Source organism: Onychostoma macrolepis, chromosome 03 (genome assembly GCF_012432095.1).
Source record: "Onychostoma macrolepis isolate SWU-2019 chromosome 03, ASM1243209v1, whole genome shotgun sequence".
NCBI lineage: Eukaryota > Metazoa > Chordata > Actinopteri > Cypriniformes > Cyprinidae > Onychostoma > Onychostoma macrolepis.
Window position 1 is genome coordinate 36012450 of NC_081157.1, and position 24787 is coordinate 36037236.

At 38.3% G+C, this 24787-nt stretch overlaps 1 protein-coding gene across 4 annotated transcripts in view; it reads left to right on the forward strand.

Moving 5' to 3' along the window:
* Window positions 1-24787, forward strand: part of cpt1a2b (carnitine palmitoyltransferase 1A2b) — a 39838-nt gene that overhangs the window by 12970 nt on the left and 2081 nt on the right. Inside the window, exons 2-16 of one of the 4 annotated variants that reach the window (XM_058770027.1) lie at window positions 713-880; window positions 1217-1356; window positions 6275-6446; window positions 7575-7676; window positions 7834-7971; window positions 9001-9078; window positions 9223-9330; window positions 9550-9637; window positions 10046-10241; window positions 20161-20349; window positions 20427-20532; window positions 20834-20950; window positions 23206-23370; window positions 23620-23748; window positions 24390-24545. In XM_058770027.1, the coding sequence (XP_058626010.1) occupies window positions 728-880; window positions 1217-1356; window positions 6275-6446; window positions 7575-7676; window positions 7834-7971; window positions 9001-9078; window positions 9223-9330; window positions 9550-9637; window positions 10046-10241; window positions 20161-20349; window positions 20427-20532; window positions 20834-20950; window positions 23206-23370; window positions 23620-23748; window positions 24390-24545 (2037 nt within the window). In that variant the 5' untranslated portion in view covers window positions 713-727. Of the gene's footprint in view, window positions 1-712; window positions 881-1216; window positions 1357-4088; window positions 4218-6274; window positions 6447-7574; window positions 7677-7833; window positions 7972-9000; window positions 9079-9222; window positions 9331-9549; window positions 9638-10045; window positions 10242-20160; window positions 20350-20426; window positions 20533-20833; window positions 20951-23205; window positions 23371-23619; window positions 23749-24389; window positions 24546-24787 lie in introns of those variants that run through there. The other 3 variants (XM_058770028.1, XM_058770029.1, XM_058770030.1) reach the window with 3 other exon arrangements.

Below are 24787 nucleotides of genomic sequence, written 5' to 3' on the forward strand. Positions count from 1 at the left end.
CCATACCATATACAGAACCTGTTAAGCTCCTGTATGGTTCTTCAGTGGTTCTTTGGGGTGATTAAGGTGCTTTATAGCACCACTGCCGTACAAAGAACCTGTTAAGCCCCTTTAAAGGTTCTTTACAAGCCAAAAAAAAAAACTGTTGGTTCTGTGTAGCACCATTTTTGTTGAAGAAATACAATGCAATATGGCACCTCTTATGGTTCCATATAGCACCATTTTTTAAAGATATGTGGTTCCCCTATGATTAAGAGCCAAGAAACGACTTTTAGTGCTACATAGCAACATTTTTTTTTTTTGGAGTCAAGGTGTCATGTTTAGAGTCATGTTTGAAGTTAAAAGGGGATTGTGCCTTTTCTGTTGCTGCTCCGCGACTGTGGAATGATCTGCTGGTACACATTGATGTTGATAGTTTTAAATCCTCACTGAAGACACCTTTTTTGGATGAATGTAATTTTATTAATCAGTGTGCTCTCTTGTTAGTCTGTCTATTTTATTGTGTTGTATTTCAGTTGTTGGTTTTTATATTTTATTTATATTTAGTTTAATGTTTATACAGTGTATAGCACTTTGGTCAGCAGCTGCTGTGCTTTAGAAATAAAAAATGCATAAATCTTATTTAGGTAAATCTTGCAAAATGTATTTGTTTTGGTTGTTAAATCTGACAGAATTTGACCAGATTTTCTCACACATTTTATTTTACAAACAGCACCCCATATAGTTTATGTGTGTAGTGATGGCAGAGGCTCACCAGGCAGTAGCGTTTCAGTTCACCATCACTCCTGAGGGGATCGACCTGCATCTGTCCTACCAAGCCCTCAATCAAATCTACCTCTCTGGACTGCGATCCTGGAAGAAACGCATCAGCAGGATTAAGGTCAGTGACTCGAATGAGTCATGTAAATTCAAATAAATCATGTAATTCACAATTCATGTAGTTATCTTCTGTTTTTTTTGTAATATAAGGTAAAAATCTCAAAGGTGTTAAAACACTGTATGAAAAATGAACACAGGACATTTATTCTGTAGTGAAATTAAGTTGCTTAAATGATGCAGTTTGCATTATTTTTAAGTGTTAAAATCCAGAAAATCCTTGGTAACTTTTTTTGCACTAAAATGCTTTGTTCAATAGTTTGCTGTGACATAGCCCAAATGTGTGATGCATGTGTTTGTACATAGGTTGCATTAATACTTTTCACTTTCTCATGGACAGAACAGAATCATTAAAGGTGTATACCCAGCTAGCCTCTCCTCTTGGCTTTTTGTTGTCATAGCAATCCTGGCCACTATGTACATGCAGTCCGATCCATCTATGGGCCTCATTGCTAAGATTCAGGAGCACTTGCCCCTCAGGTAACACTTCCTTTTACCCTTTGTTACGTCCCAGGACGTATTTGTTAAATTCCCGATCTACATTTGTGATGTATGTGGTCACCATTTATTTGTTTGGTGCAATGTAGTTGTACTTTGTTTTGCATTGTGTTGTTTTGTACTCCCTCTCTGGTTTTGTCACATTGTTCACTTTTCGGTAGCCAGTACAAAATTGTTAGGAGTTATCCGACTTGGGAACAAGCAAGCACGGAGAACTCCATGGACCCTGGCTGGGTACAGCAAATCCATGTTGCAACAAATAATCAACCTCATTTTTCATTAGTTGCCATTTGTGTGGGTTTACACGGTATGGATGCTGCTTAATGGGTGGACATTCACCAACATCTATGTCATGACTTACGACACTGATTTGGGAAGGAACATCATGGAACAGTGCCGGGTATTTCCTGATCAGTTCAACAACACTACCACGCTGATCTTCATGCAAATAGGAGAGGTACAACTCCAAATTGGATAAGAAAGCAGAGTTTGGCAATCTGCCACAAGATACTTGAGCATTTCCGTCCACCAAGCCATCGGCTTCTGGGGTATATGGGCAGTTAAATACAGCATCCACTGATACTGGTTTAACAGGAACAACAGGCTTTGCCTCATCTCTTGATACATAAGCCTTTAGCATATTTATGTGACACATCCTGCTTTTGCAATGCCGATCAGGGGTACAGATAACATAGTTTGTGTCGCTCAACCTTTTGTCAATCACATATGGACCAGAGAACCCTGCCTACATGACTGAGCCAGGAACAGGGAGTAGTACCAGCACAGAGTCACCTGGTTGAAAACTGCGCACAACACTTTTTTGGTCATAACAGGTTTTCATCTTGGACTGGACTCCAGCAAGATGGACTTTAGCAACATCCCAAGCCTTGTGAAGCCTCTCTCGAAAAGAACTCACATAGTTAAAGGTAGACACCAGTGGGGAGTTTTTGGTAAGAAACTGCTCACTTAGTAGTTTCAGTGGCCCTCGCACCGTGTGACCGAACACCAGCTCAACTGGGCTGAAACCCAGGGGTTCCTGTTTAGTTCCTCTTACAGCAAACAATAACAAAGGTAATCCCTCTGCCCAGTCCTTACCACTCTCTATACAGTAGGCACGCATCGTTGACTTTAGGGTCTGATGAAATCGCTCAAGTGCCCCCTGCAACTCTGGGTGATATGCACTTGATAACTGAGGTTCCACACCTAACTCTTGTACTATCTGTTCAAAAACATAAGATGTGAAATTTGACCCCTGGTCTGTCTGAATGACCTTGGGTAATCCAAAAGTTGAACAGAACTTGATGTCTTGATGGAACGCAATGGTATGGCCTCAGGATAACGGGTGGCTGTACACATGATAGTAAGAATGTACTGATACCCGGACTTGGACTTGGGTAGTGGTCCCACACAATCAATCAATAGTCTCTCAAAGGGTTCTCCCATAACGGGAGTGGGCTGAAGGGGAGCCTGTGGAATCGTCTGATTGGGCTTTCCAGCCAACTGACAAATATGGCATGACTTAAATTTTGAGACTGCAGATTTTACACCAGGCCAAAAGAAGTATTTAATAAGTCGCTGATAGGTTTTAGTCACCCCGAGATGACCAGAGCACACATGCTCATGGGCCAAATGTAGAACTTGGGCATGGTAACCAGAAGGCAGAACAATTTGATAAACCATGTGACGATCATCATCATCAGCAATCTGTTGCCTCCACCAACGCATTAGTACATCATCCTCCCAGAAGTAACCTACTCTACGTTTTGAGACTTGTGATTTGTCTACAGTAGCATCAATACATTTCGTCAGATTCACGTCTGCCCTTTGGGCAGCAGCTAACTGCTCTCGGCCCACCTTCAAGGGCGACTGCTGGTTTTGCCAGTTTGCTCTCTACCACATCAGCAGAGGAAGATAAGAAAGATTCTGAAATATCAACTACATCATCAAATCTTCGTGCCTGAGCACGAGTTACAGCACATGCCGGGAAAACAGAGGGAAACCTTTTAGAGACATCAGTTTGGGCCCCAACATCAGACTCAGCAGACACAATTGGACATGGAAAAACCTTTTCACCCACCAGGTCATTTCCCAAAATCATGCTCACACCTTCAACTGGTAGATGTGAACGTACGCCAATTTTCACAGGGCCTGAAATGAGATTGGACTTTATGTGCATAGTATGCAGAGGTACGGGCACGCAACCCAATTCCACACCACGAATTAAGACATCTGTACCAGTGCATGACTGAGACGAGAAAGGTAACACACTCTCCAAAATTAGTGACTGTGCAGACCCAGTGTCTCTCAGCATTACAATAGGTTTAAAATCAGAGACATCTGAAAGGGCTACGGCACTTTCCATAATGAATGGATCGAATAAGGTTTGGCTAGAGTGCAAACGATCAGGAACCAAGAGAGCCACACCTTTGGGTTTGGTTCCAGATTGTTTTTGCTTCCATGCTTTACACTCTGAAATCAAATGTCCAGGGTTAAGGCAGTAGAAACATACCCTTTTAGGTGCACCACTTTTTAAGACGGACCTGGAGTCGCTAGCAGGTTTAAAAACCATTAACCCGTTGCAATTCCTTATCTGCTCTCTCGCTTACGGGGAGACTGTTTCAAGGCTTGAGCCTCAAGGTCTAACTTGCGCAGCTGAATATTTCTGTCCGAACAAAGAAGTTGAGTTTCATGTTCATGACGCTTTAAAGCAAGATCCAATTCTTTCAGTTTAATCGCTACTGTGGGGTCCACGTGACAGACTGCTTCAGTATCTGCCAATTTTGACTCAGACGGGGCATCAGCTTCAATTTCAGCATTACCCTCACCCTCCACAGAGCGTTCAGGTAATATACCTACCTCTACTAATTTTGTATATAGTTTGTCTTTTATCACTTGTTTCTTGTCTTCTTTGGGCACTAAAACATTAAAGAATTCTGCAATTAATATCAGATCCTTCTTTCTGCACTTGTCAAATTCCTCTAACGTTGGCGATAGAGTAAAAGTGATCAAATCAAACTCCATTTTCACTAATATGAAGTCTCCTCACCTACACAAAGTTCAAATCAGCCAAGCAAAAAGACTTACCATACCCACAGAAGATGAGTTTCCAACTGTTTTAGACGAGCCCCCAATTGTTACATTCCTTCCCCGTCTAGGGGTTGCAAAGTGCAACAAACAAAAAAAGAAAAAAAGTTTTTTGTGGAGGTCATCACTCCTGTCCTAGCCAGCAATCACCACACAGATTTGAGATATAATTGATTTATTTTTATGGTAACACTTTACAATAAGGTTCATTAGTTAAACATTAGTTAATGTATTAACTAACATGAACTAACCATGAGCAATACATTTCTTACTGTATTTACTAATCTTCGCTAACGTTAGTTAATAAAAATACAGATGTTCATTGTTAGTTCATGTTAGTTCACAGTGCATTACCTAATGTTAACAAGATTTTAATAATGTATTATTAAATGTTGAAATTAACATTAACAAAGATTAATAAACGCTGTATAAGTGCAGTTCATTATTAGTTCATGTTAACTAATGTAGTTAACTAATGAACCTTATTGTAAAGTGTTACCATTTTTATTGACTCTGAATTAGGAGAAATAAAAGAGGAAGCAAGAACCTTCAAGAGGGGACCAGGCCAAAACAACAAACAAAATAGGTCTAAATGTTGGGAGGATCAAACTAACTTACCTGAATAAAGAAAATACAAATAAACAACATAACTTTTACCTCACTACCTATCTGACCAAGAACAGGAGAAAACACAACTAGCAAAAGAAAATAGCGTCCACCTCTCTACGGCTTCCACAATCAAATACAAGCAACAAAGGAATTTGAACAGTATAGTTCAGAGTCAAATTACAAACAGATTAGATTTTGTTAACAAGGAAAGCACTCAGTAACACAAACTCAAGGCTTTAGGCCCTCACAACAGTCAAGCAAAACACACAGGCTCAACAAACACATGCTGGGGCAGGAGGAAACACTCAATCTCTTCCTGGCTTTCCACCTCAGCTTTATCCACCAGCTCCCATCTCGTCAACCAATCAGGTCACCCACAGAGTTTGGTTTTAATTGGGCACAGCTGATGTCCATACCTGGCAGAAGGGAGGACTGAGAGAGAGAGAAACCAGAGAGGGAGTACAAAACAACACAATGCAAAACAAAAATAAAAAACAAAGTACAACCACATTGCACCAAACAAATAAATGGTGACCACATACATCACAAATGTAGATCGGGAATTTAACAAATACGTCCTGGGATGTAACACCTTCAACAGACTTCTTTCTTCTAAATGGTTAACAGTTGCATGGAGAAATTAAGCACTTTTGTCTTATGATGATGACCAGTTGCTCTGGCCTTTTAATTATTCTAATTAATTATTACCAATTATTAAATGGTTAATGGACATTTGAATGTTTAAGTTATTCTTAATAATCAACTCTTGGAGAGCACAAGCTTCTGAAGGGCACGTAAGTCTGAAGTAGTGAATTTAGGTAAAGGTGTGGAGAGCCAGTGATGGTTTTGTAGTCAATGCATGAATTTTATGTGAGTGGCTACTGGTAGCCGGTGCAAATTGATGAACAGTGGTGTGACATGCACTCTATTCGGCTCATTAAAGACTAATCTTGCAGCTGCATTCTGGATCAGTTGCACAGGTTTGATAGAACTGGCTGGAAGACCTGCCAAGAGAGCATTGCAATAGACCAGCCTGGACAAAACAAAAGCTTAAACAAGGAGTTGTGTAGCATGTTCTGATAGAAAGATTAACCTGCAAGATTGTAACAACTGTGAAGTCTGTGTGAAATGACAACATTTGAGTGTATTTATACAGCTTAATATTAACCTGGAAGAGATTTTCTCCTCTGTGTTTCTCTCCTGTCAGCCTGTCATTGAGTGCTCAAGGTCAGACTGTGCTGTCAGTGCTGCTGTTCAGTACTCTGCTGTGGATGTCTCTCATTCTGGCTCTGAGGTTCTGCCTAAAGCTTCTCCTGTCATACCACCGATGGATGTTCGAGCAACATGGGCGCATTTCTACCAAGACCAAAGTCTGGGCGGTTAGTACCTTTAAAAAAATTACTGTTTCAATCATTTCTGTAAAGATATACTCTTTAAACAGTAGCAATATAGGGAGTTGTTCAGATTTGTATGTTCCCTGCCAACATTTTCACTTGTCCTGCCAGAAGCTATAAATAATAGATATTTTAGTTGAAAATTAGTATATACACCTTTGGTGTAAATATAGTTTACGAATATTGTATTAGTATATATACACTGTTCTCAAAACTGAAATGTTTCTTAAAGCATCAAATTGGCATATTAGAATGATTTCTGAAGGAGGTGACACTGGAGTAATGACTGCTGACAATTCAGAAATAAATGACACTTTAATTTATCAAAATAGAAAACAGTTGCTGAAAGTTGCAATAATACAATTCCATGACAGCTGTAAGTTCACAAACACACAATTAATGCAAATAAGGGCATTAACCCAGGGCTTAGTAATGTACATTTTGAAACATCAGCTTGCAAATACCCAGGATCAATTGCTAACCACTGGAAAAATTATGAGCAGTGTGAAATGTAAAACAGGATGAACCAGGATTCCATTGATTCAGCATGTAGGATGACCCAGGGTTAAGTATTTCAAGTGTGAAAAGTCCTATCCACCTTATTTTTCATGTAAGAGCGGAATACGCTGAACACGCTGGTTTGTAGTGCAAACAGTGTTACCGTTCACTGCACTTTGTTATACTTTTCTGCATTGAAAAATAAGGTGGATAGTGTAAACAATTTCCAATTCTAATTTTTTTCTTATTTTAACATATTCACGCTAATACTCTAAAGACTATGACAAGTCATACTTGCAATTATAACAAATCCTCATCTGCATTAGCCGGCTAGATAATATAACAATAGTGGCCCAGTAAAATAAGAACAATTTCCAACAGCAATTTTCAATACATCACTGAAGTCCAATTGTTGAAGTCACATACATGATCATTAGTTGTTGAATATTGTACATTGATAACACAGCACCAGCCCAATAGGGAAGGTGACATTACAGTCAAATAGCCCAAAACTCTCACACTGGACCATAACAGGTCATCCTTATTGTTGAACTCTGTATATTTACTCTGTATATTTTACTTTTTGACTCCTTCTCACTCTTGTTTTCATTTCAGACCCTAGTTAGGTTGCTGTCCAGTAGAAAGCCATTACTGTACAGCTATCAGACGTCTTTACCACACCTGCCTGTACCTCCCATTAAAGACACTTTGGAAAGAGTGAGTCAATGCAGTGTAAATTAAATTGTGTGAGGGTAATGTGCATGGATCCGTGTTTGCTGGGAAGTGATGACTTATCAAAATTGGCAGGGTTCTTGAATGTTTGGGTTTTATGAGTTACCAGTGAATGCTATCTCAACTGTTTTTTCTGTTACAGTATCTTGAGTCAGTGAAGCCACTGCTAGATATGGCTGGTTTTCAGCGAATGACAAGACTGGCTGCTGAGTTTGAGAAAAGTCTGGGTAACCGCCTACAAAAATACCTCAAACTTAAAGCGCTGTGGGCCACAAATTATGTACGTGCCAAACAATTCTGAGGAATTATTTTCTTGTCAGTGTCGTAACTATCATCAGTCTTACTTATCATAAGCATGTGATTACATACAATACTATAGCTGATTAAAATATAGTATATGTGACAACTGATAATTGATCATTAATAAAAATGTATTGGTATTGAATCTTAGATACTTATAGGTTCACTCAAAAATGAAAATTTGCTCTGTGCCTTCAGGCCATCCAAGATGTAGATGAGTTTGTTTCTCCATCAGAACAGATTTGGAGAAACTTAGTATTACATCATTTGCTCACCAATGGATCTTCTGCAGTGAATGGGTGCCGTCAGAATGAGAGCCCAAACAGCTGATAAAAACATTACAATAACTGACAAGTAATCCACACTTCTCTAGTCAATCAATTAACCTCTAGTAAATTTAAAAACTGAGTGTTTGTATTCATTTCACAAGATGTTAATTAATAGACTGTTGTGTGGATTACTTGTGAATTATTGTAATGTTTTTTATCAGCTGTTATTACCCATTTACTGCAGAGGATCCATTGATGAATAAGTGATGTGATGTTAAATTTCTCCCTTTTTCCAATTAGGAAACAAACTCATCTGCAGCTTGAATAGTCTGAGGGTGAGTACATTTTCCACAAATTTTCATTTTTGGTTAAACCATTTGAAGACAGCTTTATCTGATTGCCAATAGTTTTCTAATGTGACCTGAAGAGCTCATTTTAAATTGACTTGACATTTTAAATTAGTTGCAAATGTAAGCTCCTGCCTTCTATTAAATAACAACCCATTTAATAGCAGTTTTCAAGCAGTTTTTTTTAAAGCAATGTTCTAATACTCTCATAGCCAACTGTATGATCATGTAAATTGTGTGTGTATGTATGAGATCAACACAGCAATATTATGAAACTTTGGAGATCTTTAATTTGTAATAAAGTTATTTAGTTTTATTATAGATATTTGATTAGGGTAATTTAATATGTCTTATTTAGAGTCAAAATGTTAATAAATTTTTTTAATCATCCAGGTTAGTGACTGGTGGGAAGAGTATGTTTATCTGCGGAGCCAGAGTCCCATTATGGTCAACAGTAACTATTATGGCATGGTATGCGAGCCCTCCCCATTACTCATTGTTACTTATCAGGCTTTCATTAACCTAACGCTATGTAGACAAAAAAAGGAAGTTCTCACCCTCGGTGGATTCATTCAATCCTTCAACATTTGCTAATTGCCTATAATTTATCCCCAGGATTTCCTATATGTGTCACCCACGGCTAATCAGGCAGCTCGAGCTGGGAATACTATCACAGCCCTGTTTCTGTATCGGCGCAAAGTCAATAGAGAGGAGCTCAATCCTGTATGTGACAAAACATTGTTTTTAAGTTACATTATGTTTTTGTCATGATTTTTTTATGTGACATCCATGGCTAATTGGACACTTATGTTACATGTTAACTACCTAAATGTATACAAAATATGAATTATAAATCAGTTGTAAACACAGAAACCACTGTCATGCTGCTGTATTTTTCAACTGAGAATAGTCTTTTGAGATCCTGTTCTCTGGTTCACCTAGAGTCGTATTCCTGGTACAGTCATACCGCTGTGTGCAGCTCAGTGTGAACGCATGTTCAACACCACACGCACGCCGGGAGAGGAGACCGGTACACACACACACACACACACACACACACACACTCACACACTTGTTTCGCTATCCTTGTGGGGACATTCATAGGCGTAATGGTTTTTATACTGTACTTACTGTATGTGCTATTGCCCTACACCTAAACCTACCCCTTACAGGAGACTTTCTGCATTTTTAGATTTTCAAAAAACTTAATTCTGTGTGATTTATTAGCTTGTTTGCCCGTGGGGACCTCAATTTAGGTCCCCACCGTGACACGAGTCCCCATGAGTCTGTGTATTCAGGTTTAAGTCCCCACCTGAATAGAAAAACAAGTACACACACACACACACACACACACACACACTCAGTCACACACACACTCTCACACAAATACACATAAAAAGTGATCTTATGTTCTTGACATAGTCTCTTGATCTCTCAGATGTGCTGCAGCATTGGCAGGACAGTGAGTTTGTCGCCGTGTACCACAGGGGCCGGTATTTCAGGTTATGGGTTTACCGAGCAGGACGCCTGCTGTCACCCAGAGAGATTCAGTACCAGATTCAAAGGATCTTGGACGACCCCTCACTTCCTTCTCCAGGAGAGGACAAACTAGGGGCACTGACAGCAGGAAACAGGTCAGATTCTCAGAAAATTCAGGGCTCTAGACTCATTCTTCCCACTGGTCGCACTTTTGCAACTAACTTTCTCAGTTGGTCGCACGAGCACATAATTTGGTCGCAATTTTTATTACCGTATTGTCCCGAATATAAGACGACCCTGATTATAAGACGACCCCCCTTTTTCCAGATGTACCTTTTGGAAAAAGGCTTTTTGAAACCCAAATCTTGTTTGTTTTTTTCTCTGTTTTTTTCCTATTTTAATTTTTGTTTTGAAAGTATGGTAAATACTGGTAAAATGTACCAACAATGACATTGAAAAATATACACTTTTTGATATACCATTGAAAACAGGTAGCCCATCTGAATTATATAAAATTTAGGCTATCCATCTCATAGTCTACCAAAATGTTATTAACAGTAGACGTGAAATCTTATTGTAGTTTTCAAATCTGGGTACTGTCTTATGTTTTAAAATCACTTACAGAGGAAGTTTGTTCCCATCAGGCTAACATGACAGTCACGTCTGGTGCCCCTGTAAGCTTTTCTTTTTCTTTTTCATTTGTTTTCATTCACGATCTTTACAACACACATTACATTACATATTTCATGGCACACTCGTTTTATGCGTTTTTGGCGCCACCTATTGTTGTGGGTGTATTACTGACATGTCAAAGTCTAGACCCCGAATATAAGACGACCGCTTTTTTCAGATGTATTTCCAAGAAAAAAAACATCGTCTTGTATTCGGGTCAATACCAATACCGTATTAATTTTTTTTGCTACAACATTTGATTAATCAATGCATGCTGATGAACTTTTATCATAGTTTATAGTTATATGGTAACGAAAGTGTTCAACATTCAACCCGTTCTTTTTCATCAGTATTATTTGCGATTTAAATTTTGTGAACAGGAATTCCTTTTTTCGTGCGCTTTCACTTTCACTTTCAAATTCGCGATCTTGGTGTCACGTTTTACAAGAAAAGATAATTGTCTGTTTTGCTTATATCTATACACCTTTCACTTTTTAAGACTAAAACAAAAGATGGATTCATTGTTATTCTTAATTAAAAAGCACAACAACAATAAAACGGTATGCTACAATGACAAACTAGCTTGCATAACATTTATTAACAAAAACGAATAAGAGGAGGCATGGCATAGGACACATCACATGCTGTATTATATGCCGACTAATAAATGACAGAATATTTAGCAAACACTGAGGAATCAAATAAATAATAATATTTAAAAAATTAAGGAAAGCCTCCATAGCATAACTTGAGGTAAACAGCAAAGATAAGCTTTTCAAAACGAAAACAAAAAGAAAAGTAAAACTAAACTGTCTGTCGCTGACAGGACTTGCTTGTTTATTTTTCTACAAGAACACCAACATGTTCACCTTCTCTGGTTTAAGAAGCGGCCTTTTACTTAAGTTTGAAAACCAAATCCTCCATTGCGCTCCATCCGTGGCGCACACCTTCGCGCTCGTGCTGACGCAGCGAGTATAAACCAGGCTCTACACCTGAAGCCCCTCTCTTCACGTAATCAGTGAAATCCGACACCTGGCTGCTACAATGCGCCACGGCTCTGCTGCGTGCGCGGTATGAAGCAGACGCTTTTGGAGCTACGCGGACTATGCACTCGCACACGTGCGACCACTTTAAATTCTTACTCGCACATTCTCAAAAAATGGTCGCAGTCTAGAGCCCTGTAATGTATTTGTAGTGGAACCCATTAGAAGTTCTGTGATGGTTTCTGTTGTTTTTTTTCAGCAGGGTCACTATGGGTTTTGTAATGTTATTTGCCATAAATGCGATACATTGATTTCTGTAATATTGGGAAGTCGTGGCCTAATGGTTAGAGAGTCGGACTCGTTTAAGAAATTAAAGTTGTATTCATATTACATAATATTTACTCAGTTATATAATTTGAAAATGAATACATATGAAAAAAATTACTTGATAAAATAGTAATGTGTGAAATAAAGAGATTTATTTATATAGCAAATTCTGTTATTCTACTATAGTATTTTCCACAAATAAAGAATTTGTTAAAAATATGAATAAAAAGGAAGTAAATACTGTAACCAACAGTGCACTCAGTAATCTGATATGCTTGTGCACAGTGGGAATCATATTTTTTCAAATAAAGACAAATTTTACACACAGCACGCAATGAATATATTAGTCAGAACTGTTAAGTTAAGACAGTAAACTTAATGAATAAGTACAACGGGAGCTCTATGTGCTCAGGCTTTGCTTTCAATATATAGGTAGACAAATAAGCACAAAAATATATTTCGATATATGAACAGAAAATTTAAAAAAAAAAAATTTAAATGACAATTATTGGACGATATAGGCTATTGACATTGGAGATTGAAGACTCCCTAGAGGACAACAAATGAAGAATGATGAATCCTCAGGAGAAGAGTATTTTCTAAAATACTAATTAGAGAGTATATACAGTGGGTACGGAAAGTATTCAGACCCTTTGCTCAGTATTTAGTAGAAGCACCCTTTTGATCTAATACAGCCATGAGTCTTTTTGGGAAAGATGCAACAAGTTTTTCACACCTGGATTTGGGGATCCTCTGCCATTCCTCCTTGCAGATCCTCTCCAGTTCTGTCAGGTTGGATGGTAAACGTTGGTGGACAGCCATTTTTAGGTCTCTCCAGAGATGCTCGATTGGGTTTAAGTCAGGGCTTTGGCTGGGCCATTCAAGAACAGTCACGGAGTTGTTGTGAAGCCACTCCTTCGTTATTTTAGCTGTGTGCTTAGGGTCATTGTCTTGTTGGAAGGTAAACCTTCGGCCCAGTCTCTGGAGAAGGTTTTCGTCCAGGATATCCCTGTACTTGGCCGCATTCATCTTTCCCTCGATTGCAACCAGTCGTCCTGTCCCTGCAGCTGAAAAACACCCCCACAGCATGATGCTGCCACCACCATGCTTCACTGTTGGGACTGTATTGGACAGGTGATGAGCAGTGCCTGGTTTTCTCCACAAATACCGCTTAGAATTAAGGCCAAAAAGTTCTATCTTGGTCTCATCAGACCAGAGAATCTTATTCAGGTGTTTTTTAGCAAACTCCATGCAGGCTTTCATGTGTCTTGCACTGAGGAGAGGCTTCCGTCGGGCCACTCTGCCATAAAGGCCCGACTGGTGGAGGGCCGCAGTGATGGTTGACTTTCTACAACTTTCTCCCATCTCCCGACTGCATCTCTGGAGCTCAGCCACAGTGATCTTTGGGTTCTTCTTTACCTCTCTCACCAAGGCTCTTCTCCACCGATAGCTCAGTTTGGCCGGACGGCCAGCTCTAGGAAGGGTTCTGGTCATCCCAAACGTCTTCCATTTAAGGATTATGGAGGCCACTGTGCTCTTAGGAACCTTAAGTGCAGCAGAATTTTTTTGTAACCTTGGCCAGATCTGTGCCTTGCCACAATTCTGTCTCTGAGCTCTTCAGGCAGTTCCTTTGACCTCATGATTCTCACTTGCTCTGACATGCACTGTGAGCTGTAAGGTCTTATATAGACAGGTGTGTGGCTTTCCTAATCAAGTCCAATCAGTATAATCAAACACAGCTGGACTCAAATGAAGGTGTAGAACCATCTCAAGGATGATCAGAAGAAATGGACAGCACCTGAGTTAAATATATGAGTGTCACAGCAAAGGGTCTGAATACTTAGGACCATGTGATATTTCAGTTTTTCTTTTTTAATAAATCTGCAAAAATGTCGACAATTCTGTGTTTTTCTGTCAATATGGGGTGCTGTGTGTACATTAATGAGGAAAAAAAATGAACTTAAATGATTTTAGCAAATGGCTGCAATATAACAAAGAGTGAAAAATTTAAGGGGGTCTGAATACTTTCCGTACCCACTGTATATATATATATATATATACAGTGAGGAAAATTGTTCACTCTTGTACTAAGAGATTTTAATCTCAGTGCGTCTTTTTCCTGGTTAAATAAAGGTAATATATGTAATATATATATACCAGTGCATATACAGTGAGGAAAATAAGTATTTGAACACCCTGCTATTTTGCAAGTTCTCCCACTTAGAAATCATGGAGGGGTCTGAAACACCTGAGAAAATCAATGTTAATATTTGGTACAGTAGCCTTTGTTTGCAATTACAGAGGTCAAACGTTTCCTGTAGTTTTTCACCAGGTTTGCACACACTGCAGGAGGGATTTTGGCCCACTCCTCCACACAGATCTTCTCTAGATCAGTCAGGTTTCTGGCCCATCGCTGAGAAACACGGAGTTTGAGCTCCCTCCAAAGATTCTCTATTGGGTTTAGGTCTGGAGACTGGCTAGGCCACGCCAGAACCTTGATATGCTTCTTAAAGAGCCACTCCTTGGTTATCCTGGCTGTGTGCTTCGGGTCATTGTCATGTTGGAAGACCCAGCCTCGACCCATCTTCAATGCTCTAACTGAGGGAAGGAGGTTGTTCCCCAAAATCTCGCAATACATGGCCCCGGTCATCCTCTCCTTAATACAGTGCAGTCGCCCTGTCCCATGTGCAGAAAAACACCCCAAAGCATGATGCTACCACCCCATGCTTCACAGTAGGGATGGTGTTCTTGGGATGGTACTCATCATTCTTCTCCTCCAAACACGTTTAGTGGAATTATGACCAAAAGTTCTATTTTGGTCTCATCTGACCACATGACTTTCTCCCATGACTCCTCTGGATCATCCAAATGGTCATTGGCAAACTTAAGTCGGGCCTGGACATGTGCTGGTTTAAGCAGGGGAACCTTCCGTGCCATGCATGATTTCAAACCATGACGCCTTAGTGTATTACCAACAGTAACCTTGGAAACGGTGGTCCCAGCTCTTTTCAGGTCATTGACCAGCTCCTCCCGTGTAGTTCTGGGCTGATTTCTCACCTTTCTTAGGATCATTGAGACCCCACGAGGTGAGATCTTGCATGGAGCCCCAGTCCGAGGGAGATAGACAGTCATGTTTAGCTTCTTCCATTTTCTAATGATTGCTCCAACAGTGGACCTTTTTTCACCAAGCTGCTTGGCAATTTCCCCGTAGCCCTTTCCAGCCTTGTGGAGGTGTACAATTTTGTCTCTAGTGTCTTTGGACAGCTCTTTGGTCTTGGCCATGTTAGTAGTTGGATTCTTACTGATTGTATGGGGTGGACAGGTGTCTTTATGCAGCTAACGACCTCAAACAGGTGCATCTAATTTAGGATAATAAATGGAGTGGAGGTGGACATTTTAAAGGCAGACTAACAGGTCTTTGAGGGTCAGAATTCTAGCTGATAGACAGGTGTTCAAATACTTATTTGCAGCTGTATCATACAAATAAATAGTTAAAAAAATCATACATTGTGATTTCTGGATTTTTTTTTTAGATTATGTCTCTCACAGTGGACATGCACCTACGATGACAATTTCAGACCCCTCCATGATTTCTAAGTGGGAGAACTTGCAAAATAGCAGGGTGTTCAAATACTTATTTTCCTCACTGTATATGCACTGGTATATATATATTACATATATTACCTTTATTTAACCAGGAAAAAGACGCACTGAGATTAAAATCTCTTAGTACAAGAGTGAACAAATAATAACCAACAATGAACAATATTTCTACAGAATTTATTAATCTTAGTTAATGAACAATAGTTGCAAAACTAACATGAACAAACAATGAAGATTTGTATTTTATTAACTAACTTTAACAAAGGTTATTAAATGCTGTAAAAATATAAACTGTGACTACTGTACATACATTTTTTAACAGAACAAAAAAATATATTTTAAATGATTTAATGAAACGTTTTAATTTTATGAAAGTTAGTTTTAGTTGGAGCAAACAGTGAAGAAAAAACATTATCAAGTGTGCAGTATACTGCATGTGGGAACTCCTCCATGATAAAAAGTGATAATATACGAGTTTTGCATTTTGTTTATAATTTTTTACATAATTTCTAATATACTCCATTTATGTTTTTTATAGACTATTAATATTACTCTATAGGAAATGCTGTAAAGCATGAGTAGATGTATAATAACAGCTGCACTGTCACAGCACCAGTCAATGTGAATACTGCACTTATTAACCTGTTAATGTTCACTTAAGGTAATTTATTAAGTTAGATATTAAGTTTACAAAAGTGAATTCATCAGTTAATCCATTAACTGCAGGAATTTCTGTAAACACTGTGAACTGCCACCAGACTCTTGTCTTTTCTCTCAGAAAAATTCTCTCTCCATATTTCATTTATACCTTTTAACAGTTTAGGACTTTTATAAAACATTTCATAGCGTTTGCACTTACAAATTATGTCATTATTCTCTCGCTTACTTTTATCACTTAAAATCAGTAGGATACAAAATATTCACACTGCTCTTTTCCAAAAAAATCAAATCCATAAAGTGACCAGGTTAGGGGCTGTTAAACTCCATAAAACACCTGAATGTATCCTAACAATAGTCCATGTAACTTATGCCTTACATTCAAATTATTCTGAAGTCATCTTACAGCTTTGTGTGATATAGTTTTTTTTATTTGTTCATCTCAGTGTTGCCCCAGTTCACATGTTTCTGTAGTATAACTAAAAAAAAGTTTCCATCAATCCCTCGTTGATAATGATAATTCTGAATAGCGATTCAGATGGGAAATGTTATTTCTACACAACCCTGGAGTTTGTCTAAAAACCGTAAATAATTCCAGAATGAGTGTTCTCCAGGACAATCACTGATGTTTTTGGACACCAATTACCGTCCCAATAGGACCTTTGTAATAACCTCTTCCAAATGTAATAAAAATGTAATAACCTCTGAAATTGACTGCTGAAATCACAGACACTGCTTAGGCTGTTGGCACTGAACTGCTATTTATATATTTCATTAGCAAACTTGCACTCTAAATTGTGCTATACAGAAATACAACAAAGAGTGTTGGTCAGAGGGTGCAGGATGCAGATCATCAGTAGCTTGATCCCGAGGAGAGCAGCTACTTTGGCAGCAAGACAGATGATAAGCACCCACTTAGTTCCGTTTAATGCCACTGCTTTTTTTGTCTTTAAAAGTCTATGCATGTTGGAAAGTAATGAGATGATAAAAGCCCGAGTAAGTAACTTTGCATCACGCTCAGACAGGAAATGGGAGGATGTTGTGCACTACATTATAGGTGAAATGACCTTTGCTTGAAAGCAAGAAATGATACTTGCAACTGAAACAATTTTATACTCTGTATTTTCTCTCACGCTCTGATGCGAGTCTGTAAGTGCTATATACAGTACTCATCCTCTGGCAGTTTAACGGAGAGCAGCCATTCACATCACCTCTATGAACCTCAGCCTAGAGATAAATAATGCAAACATAAAGCAGTGCTTGTCTGTGTGTTGACTGTTAAGATCCATCCCTTACATATGACTTTCATTTGATTTGAAAAGGCATAATATCTGTTATTCATTTGAAAGACTGTTGGGGCTGTTTAAGCATGTAATCATTACTTTAATACATTACTAATTAATTCCTTGCTGAATTGTGACCTAGATTAGTCATTCTACGGCTGTGATGGCATTTGTTTACAAACTAACACTGACACTAATTAAGTGTTTTTCAAATCAAATTTTCAATATTGCCTAACATGCCCACTTGCCCACTATTTCTTGCTTCTTTTTTAAACAAACTTTTCTTTCTGGAGCTTAACTGGTAGAACTAAATGTTTTCTTGATAATATTTTTATATAAAAATATAATAAGCTTGATAATATGGTGGTGCAAAGCTGGGCAATATGGCCAAAAAAAATGATCATGATTAAATTTTTCATATCAGTTGATATAGATAATTATCACGATAAATTTCAAATCTTTATTATCCCGTTTTTATATGGTGAGAGTTTTATTAAAATTAACCACTGGTCTTCCATAGTAGCATACATTTAGATAATGATAACCACAGTTATAGCATCTCAATACCATGGTAAAAATGTATATGGTTCTAGGTATTTTTATGAAAAACAGTAGTCTAAATACATACATATACAGGTGCATCTCAATAAATTAGAATGTCGTGGAAAAGTTCATTTATTTCAGTAATTCAACTCAAATTGTGAAACTCGTGTATTAAATAAATTCAGTGCACACAGACTGAAGTAGTTTAAGTCTTTGGTTCTTTTAATTGTGATGATTTTGGCTCACATTTAACAAAAACCCACCAATTCACTATCTCAACAAATTAGAATATGGTGACATGCCAATCAGCTAATCAACTCAAAACACCTGCAAAGGTTTCCTGAGCCTTCAAAACGGTCTCTCAGTTTGGTTCACTAGGCTACACAATCATGGGGAAGACTGCTGATCTGACAGTTGTCCAGAAGACAGTCATTGACACCCTTCACAAGAAGGGTAAGCCACAAACATTCATTGCCAAAGAAGCTGGCTGTTCACAGAGTGCTGTATCCAAGCATGTTAACAGAAAGTTGAGTGGAAGGAAAAAGTGTGGAAGAAAAAGATGCACAACCAACCGAGAGAACCGCAGCCTTATGAGGATTGTCAAGCAAAATCAATTCAAGAATTTGGGTGAACTGAGGCTGGGGTCAAGGCATCAAGAGCCACCACACACAGACGTGTCAAGGAATTTGGCTACAGTTGTCGTATTCCTCTTGTTAAGCCACTCCTGAACCACAGACAACGTCAGAGGCGTCTTACCTGGGCTAAGGAGAAGAACTGGACTGTTGCCCAGTGGTCCAAAGTCCTCTTTTCAGATGAGAGCAAGTTTTGTATTTCATTTGGAAACCAAGGTCCTAGAGTCTGGAGGAAGGGTGGAGAAGCTCATAGCCCAAGTTGCTTGAAGTCCAGTGTTAAGTTTCCACAGTCTGTGATGATTTGGGCGCAATGTCATCTGCTGGTGTTGGTCCATAGTGTTTTTTGAAAACCAAAGTCACTGCACCCGTTTACCAAGAAATTTTGGAGCACTTCATGCTTCCTTCTGCTGACCCATAGAGAATCTATGAGGTATTGTCAAGAGGAAAATGAGAAACAAGAGACCAAAAAATGCAGATGAGCTGAAGGCCACTGTCAAAGAAACCTGGGCTTCCATACCACCTCAGCAGTGCCGAGCCAAGCAAAAGGAGCCCCTACCAAGTATTGAGTACATATACAGTAAATGAACATACTTTCCAGAAGGCCAACAATTCACTAAAAATGTTTTTAATTTTTTTATTTTATTGGACTTATGAAGTATTCTAATTTGTTGAGATAGTGAATTGGTGGGTTTTTGTTAAATGTGAGCCTAAATCATCACAATTAAAAGAACCAAAGACTTAAACTACTTCAGTCTGTGTGCACTGAATTTATTTAATACACGAGTTTCACAATTTGAGTTGAATTACTGAAATAAATAAACTTTTCCATGACATTCTAATTTATTGAGATGCACCTGTATATGCACAAACGCTATTGCTTAATCACAAAAACACTGTAATTATATTCCCTTACTCCTCTTATGATTATCCTACATTTCTGCCAAAATACCATGGTGCAGTTAGTGTTACTAAAGTAAATCCATGTTAAATGATGCAGATTGTAGATTAAAAAGCCTTCTGACTTTATTGTTGCACACAGTGTTTCTCAGCGCTATTTCATCTGGCTGTAAACTAGTTTTAAGAGTCAGCAAAAATCCTGTTAGTTAAAACATTTTTAAAAACATATTTTAGGACCTTTACAGTATATCAACAATAGTTAAGTAGCATGGGAAAATGCATGTTCTTCCTGATTCAAAGCCAAAAATAACTTTACTAACATTCTCAAGATTAAGATCTCACTAAGATGTCTACAAGGAAGTTTTTCCTTATCAGTTATAAATGCGTGTTGTCTGCGATGGTTCACTAAAAATGCTTTAATGAGACGTTTGTTTTGTGTGGGTCTTTAACTGATTTTCTTTGTCTCTGTCCTGTCAGGAAGCCTTGGGCTCAGGTGAGGAAGCAGTTCTTCAGCTGTGGAGTGAACAAGCGCTCATTGGACTGCATTGAGAAAGCAGCCTTCTTTGTCACGTTGGATGATCAGGAAGAAGGCATGATGGGGGAAGATCCCTCCGTGAACTTGGACCGCTATGCCAAATCCCTCCTTCACGGAAAATGCTATGACAGGTGGGAGAGCAGCATAACGTGTTTGTACTGAGAAACTTTGCGTGTCTATAACATTACTTCTGTCCTCCTTCCCTCAGGTGGTTTGATAAGTCATTTTCTGTCGTGGTGTATAAGAATGGAAAGAATGGGCTAAATGCAGAACATTCTTGGGCCGATGCTCCTACAGTGGCCCACCTGTGGGAGGTAAGTGTGGGAGTTTCGGAGGAGTAATGAACTTGGCCTTCATCATACATCAAATGTCATGGTTCAAGTTTCAGTATTAGTCAACAACCCACTGTGCGTGTCCTTATTTTAGAATATTAAAGTGTCTGTGGGTGTTCTTTTTGGACAAAGACCACTTTGATGTCCTCTTTCTGCAGAAGACATTCCATTTACACCTCCACACATACAAATCATGTGCATCAAATGTGTTATGTTCGTTAATGAGTATATACAATCTTGTTTGGGCAGAATGTTTTTCAGATTGTATATTTCACTCTCCTAGTTCACTCTGGCCACAGATGCATTTCATTTGAGTTACACAGCAGATGGGAACTGCAGGGGAGAGATTGAGCATTCTTTACCGCCTCCTCAACGTTTGAGCTGGGACATACCTCTGGAGGCAAGATGAAAAATTTTCTCGTTTCTCAGTGTATGCTTTCTGTGTTCCTCATCAAACCTTGGCATGTTACTGATGTCATGTCACACATTAGGTTCTTCATGCAATCTGCAAAACATCTGAGGATGATTGCAAAAAATGCACAAACACACACACAAAAAATGTCTTCTTCTTCCTTCTTCCTTCTCCTCCCTCAACTTTCATGATGTTTTGAAGATTCATTGACAGATTCGATGCTATTCAACAGCAACATGTGTCTGGTTAAGGATGATAACATGAACATAACAACTCTAGTTCCTTATCCTTATTAGTTCTAGTGATGCTGCAAAACAGGCAGAAAGTTTTTACTGTTTTAATGCCCACTTTAGGGTCGGTTTGCACCATAAAAGCAGTGTTTTGTTTTCCTAAAACAACTATTATTTGAGAAAATTGGCCTGCTAAATCTTGTTAGATAGTAGATGCGTGTATGGAGGCACTTATGGTGCATTGTAATTGTAATTGTAAGTACAGTTGTGGTCAGAATTATTGGCACCCTTAGTGTATATTATCAAAGAAGGATCGTTTATCCTTTTGATATTTCACTTTAAAAAAAAATCACAAAATTCTAACCTTTCAGCAAGTAAAACAAATCAAAGTGGGGGAGGGGATCACTTTATGAAATAAATGTTTATCTCTAATACATGTTGGCCACAACTATTGGCACCCCTATTATGAGTAAACATATATATAATCCCCTTCATATTTACAATTTTTAGCACACCAGCCATGACTTTCTGTTTCACAGGACTTTGAGGTAACACAAAGGCCAAAATTCCCTTAATCATCCATTACAATGAGAAAAACCAAAGAATATAGTTCTGATGCACAGTGAAAGATTGTTGAACTTCACTAAGTATAAAGTGGCTGTAAGAAAATTCCCATGTTCACCATTGAGGCAATAAGTAAGAAGTTCCAACAGGAACAGGAAATGTTATGAATCTGCCTGGAAGAGGGAAAGCAAGGCATGTTTATTTTCTAGAGTTTCTAGGACTTTGATGCATATGAGTAGTGTGGAGGACTTTGTTAGTGTTACGGAAGGAACAGAGGAAGTGTTTATTTTAATGCATTTAATTGGTTTCTAGTGCACAATGGCCTCCTAATAATCCCCATCCACTTGATTGGCTCTATCTCTCTCTCCTCTCCACCTGTAGCTGGTGTGTGGTGAGCGCACTGGCGCCGTTGTCCTGTGGCTGCCGTCGCATCATCCAAGATTGCCCCTACATGATTGTAAAGCGCTTTGGGTGTACAGCAATACACAATAAAGCGCTATATAAATGCATCATTCATTCATTCACAATAGAGTGATAAAGCTTTTAAAAATATTTGTTTAATGCAGTGCAACACGTAGGTTTTTTGTACATCTGATGTTCCTGTATTGAAGGGAAACCTTTATATGAGTTTCATATCTTCAAGGTTCAGTAATGTTGCAGCATGCAGCATGTATGCAGGTCGTTTGCTTTTTTATTTATAAATTTAATCAATAATCTTTCTGTATTTATCATTTCTATAATAAATATATTAGTATTACTGTAGCAATATTTAACAAAACTCTGCATGGCACTTTGTCACTTCACTGTGGTATACTTGGAATGTCTGAAAATGTGTCCATTCAATCAGGGATTTTCCCTGCAGCCTCTTCTCAGGGTTGGTAGTTCACTTGCAAATCAGCTCTGGGGATTATCTGTGTGAAAACACAACTTTCTTGTGTGCATTTGTAACAATGGAAGCAACTCACTTGAAGTCTTTACACCTTATCAAAGTATTCTTAAAAGGATACCCCACCCCAAAATGTCTCGTGTCACTCCAAACAAAACTGAAGCAGTTATATTAGTATTAATAATCTTCTGCGGTTATACACTTGCTGGGATTCCAGGTCTGTCTTGTACAGTATCATCATTTTCATCATGTATATTGATGTTCTTTTACTCAGTTGACTGGCAAAATTGACTATTTTAAGTGCATGAAACATTTAGGAGTATTTATCTTTCTAAAAATGTCTAATCTATAGGATATTTCTCTTAATTTCACCACCGAAGCGAATGGGTAACTATAGAAACTTTTCCTTCATGCTATTCCATGATCCTGGTGCATGACACGTTACCAGCCGTATTTCTGATTTTATCACTGATACAACATTCAGCAGTGTTCTCTTGAGAACCAAAAGGAATGAAAACCAATCACAGGCATACTGACCACCTCTCTCCGCTGTCTTTCTGTAGGTTCAGACGCAGGTGTCCGAGTCTCTCGCTGTTGCACAAGCATTGGCTGATGATGTGGACTGCCATGTTTTTCCCTTCAGAGAATTTGGGAAAGGCAGCATTAAGAAAATGAAAATGAGCCCAGATTCCTTTGTGCAGCTGGCCTTGCAGCTGGCCTACTATAGGGTACTTCACATCTTCATCATCCTCACAAAATGAAAGCATTGAAGATGACTAACATGCGTGAGAAAAGTCCCACATATTGAAGGTCAACATTCTTAATAGGCCATTTTTTAGCCCTGGGAAGGGACTTTCTCTTATTTGGCTCATGTGTTCATACTCTCATTCTGCTTGCAATACAGTTTCAATTAATACAATGTAAATAACAGGAAGTTATTTTCTAGATCACTGTCTCATTTGTTTTTTGACCTTTAGGACAGAGGGACTTTCTGCCTGACGTACGAAGCCTCTATGACTCGTCTGTTTCGTGAGGGTCGCACTGAGACCGTTCGATCCTGTTCAAACGAAAGCTGTGCCTTTGTCCTTGCACTGGAAGCAGAAGAGGTTAATTCAATACTTTGAATTCTTTGAAATTCTTCCTTCTACCTTTTGGGAAAGGAACTGCAGTGTACATTTCACATTGATTTTTATCAAAATGCTTCAGCTGTAAATCCAAAGATTCTTCTATTTCTGTCTCTTACTGACAGCACTTCACCGAGGAAGTCAGGAATGCCACCTAAAAATAAAATGAAGGAATCATTTATCAATTTGTTAGTTCAAAAGTAAAGATATAATATGTCTGTTGAATAAATAGACATTTAAACTGTTTATTTCATGTTTAAAAATGTAGTTATATGTAATGAATAAAATAAATAAATCACTTTTCAAATGGTCAAATAAAAAGACCTGTTTTATAAGTTGATTGGCTAATTGTAAATACTTTATAAAAATGCTATTTAAAGTCTTCATGCAAAAATGATTTATTCTTTTATTATTTATTGTGTAATTAAATTGCATTTTTAAACATTTTATTATTTTATTAAATAATTAAAAAAAATAATTTATAAATAATTCTATTTGTTTCTATTTTTTATTTGAATCCATTGATATTTGAGTTAAGTGCCACAGCCCTCCATAATTACTTTGCACTGTCGTGTAACCTCTTGCATGGCAGTTATTTCATTTTGCCTGATTTTTCTTCATAGGACGGAGAACATTGCCGCAAGCTGTTCCGAAAGACTGCTGAGAAGCATCAGAACCTCTACCGCCTGGCCATGACTGGATCTGGCATTGACAGGCATCTCTTCTGCCTATATGTGGTCTCAAAATACCTGGGGGTAGAGTCTCCTTTCCTTAAAGAGGTTAGTGTTTGTCTGGATCTTGTGCAGTCACGGATGAGAGATCATCTTGATAAGCCACCCAAAAAATGTCTTGCATGCTTTTCTTCAAAGATCTTTTCTTTGACCACTCCAAAACTACAAATGAGTCATCAAACACTCCTAAGATTTAGTTTAATAGCATTAAAGAATAAAACGAATCAATCTCTAACTAAACTGGTGCATAAACATTATCTTGGTAGCTGATTTTAGTTTAGATTAATGAT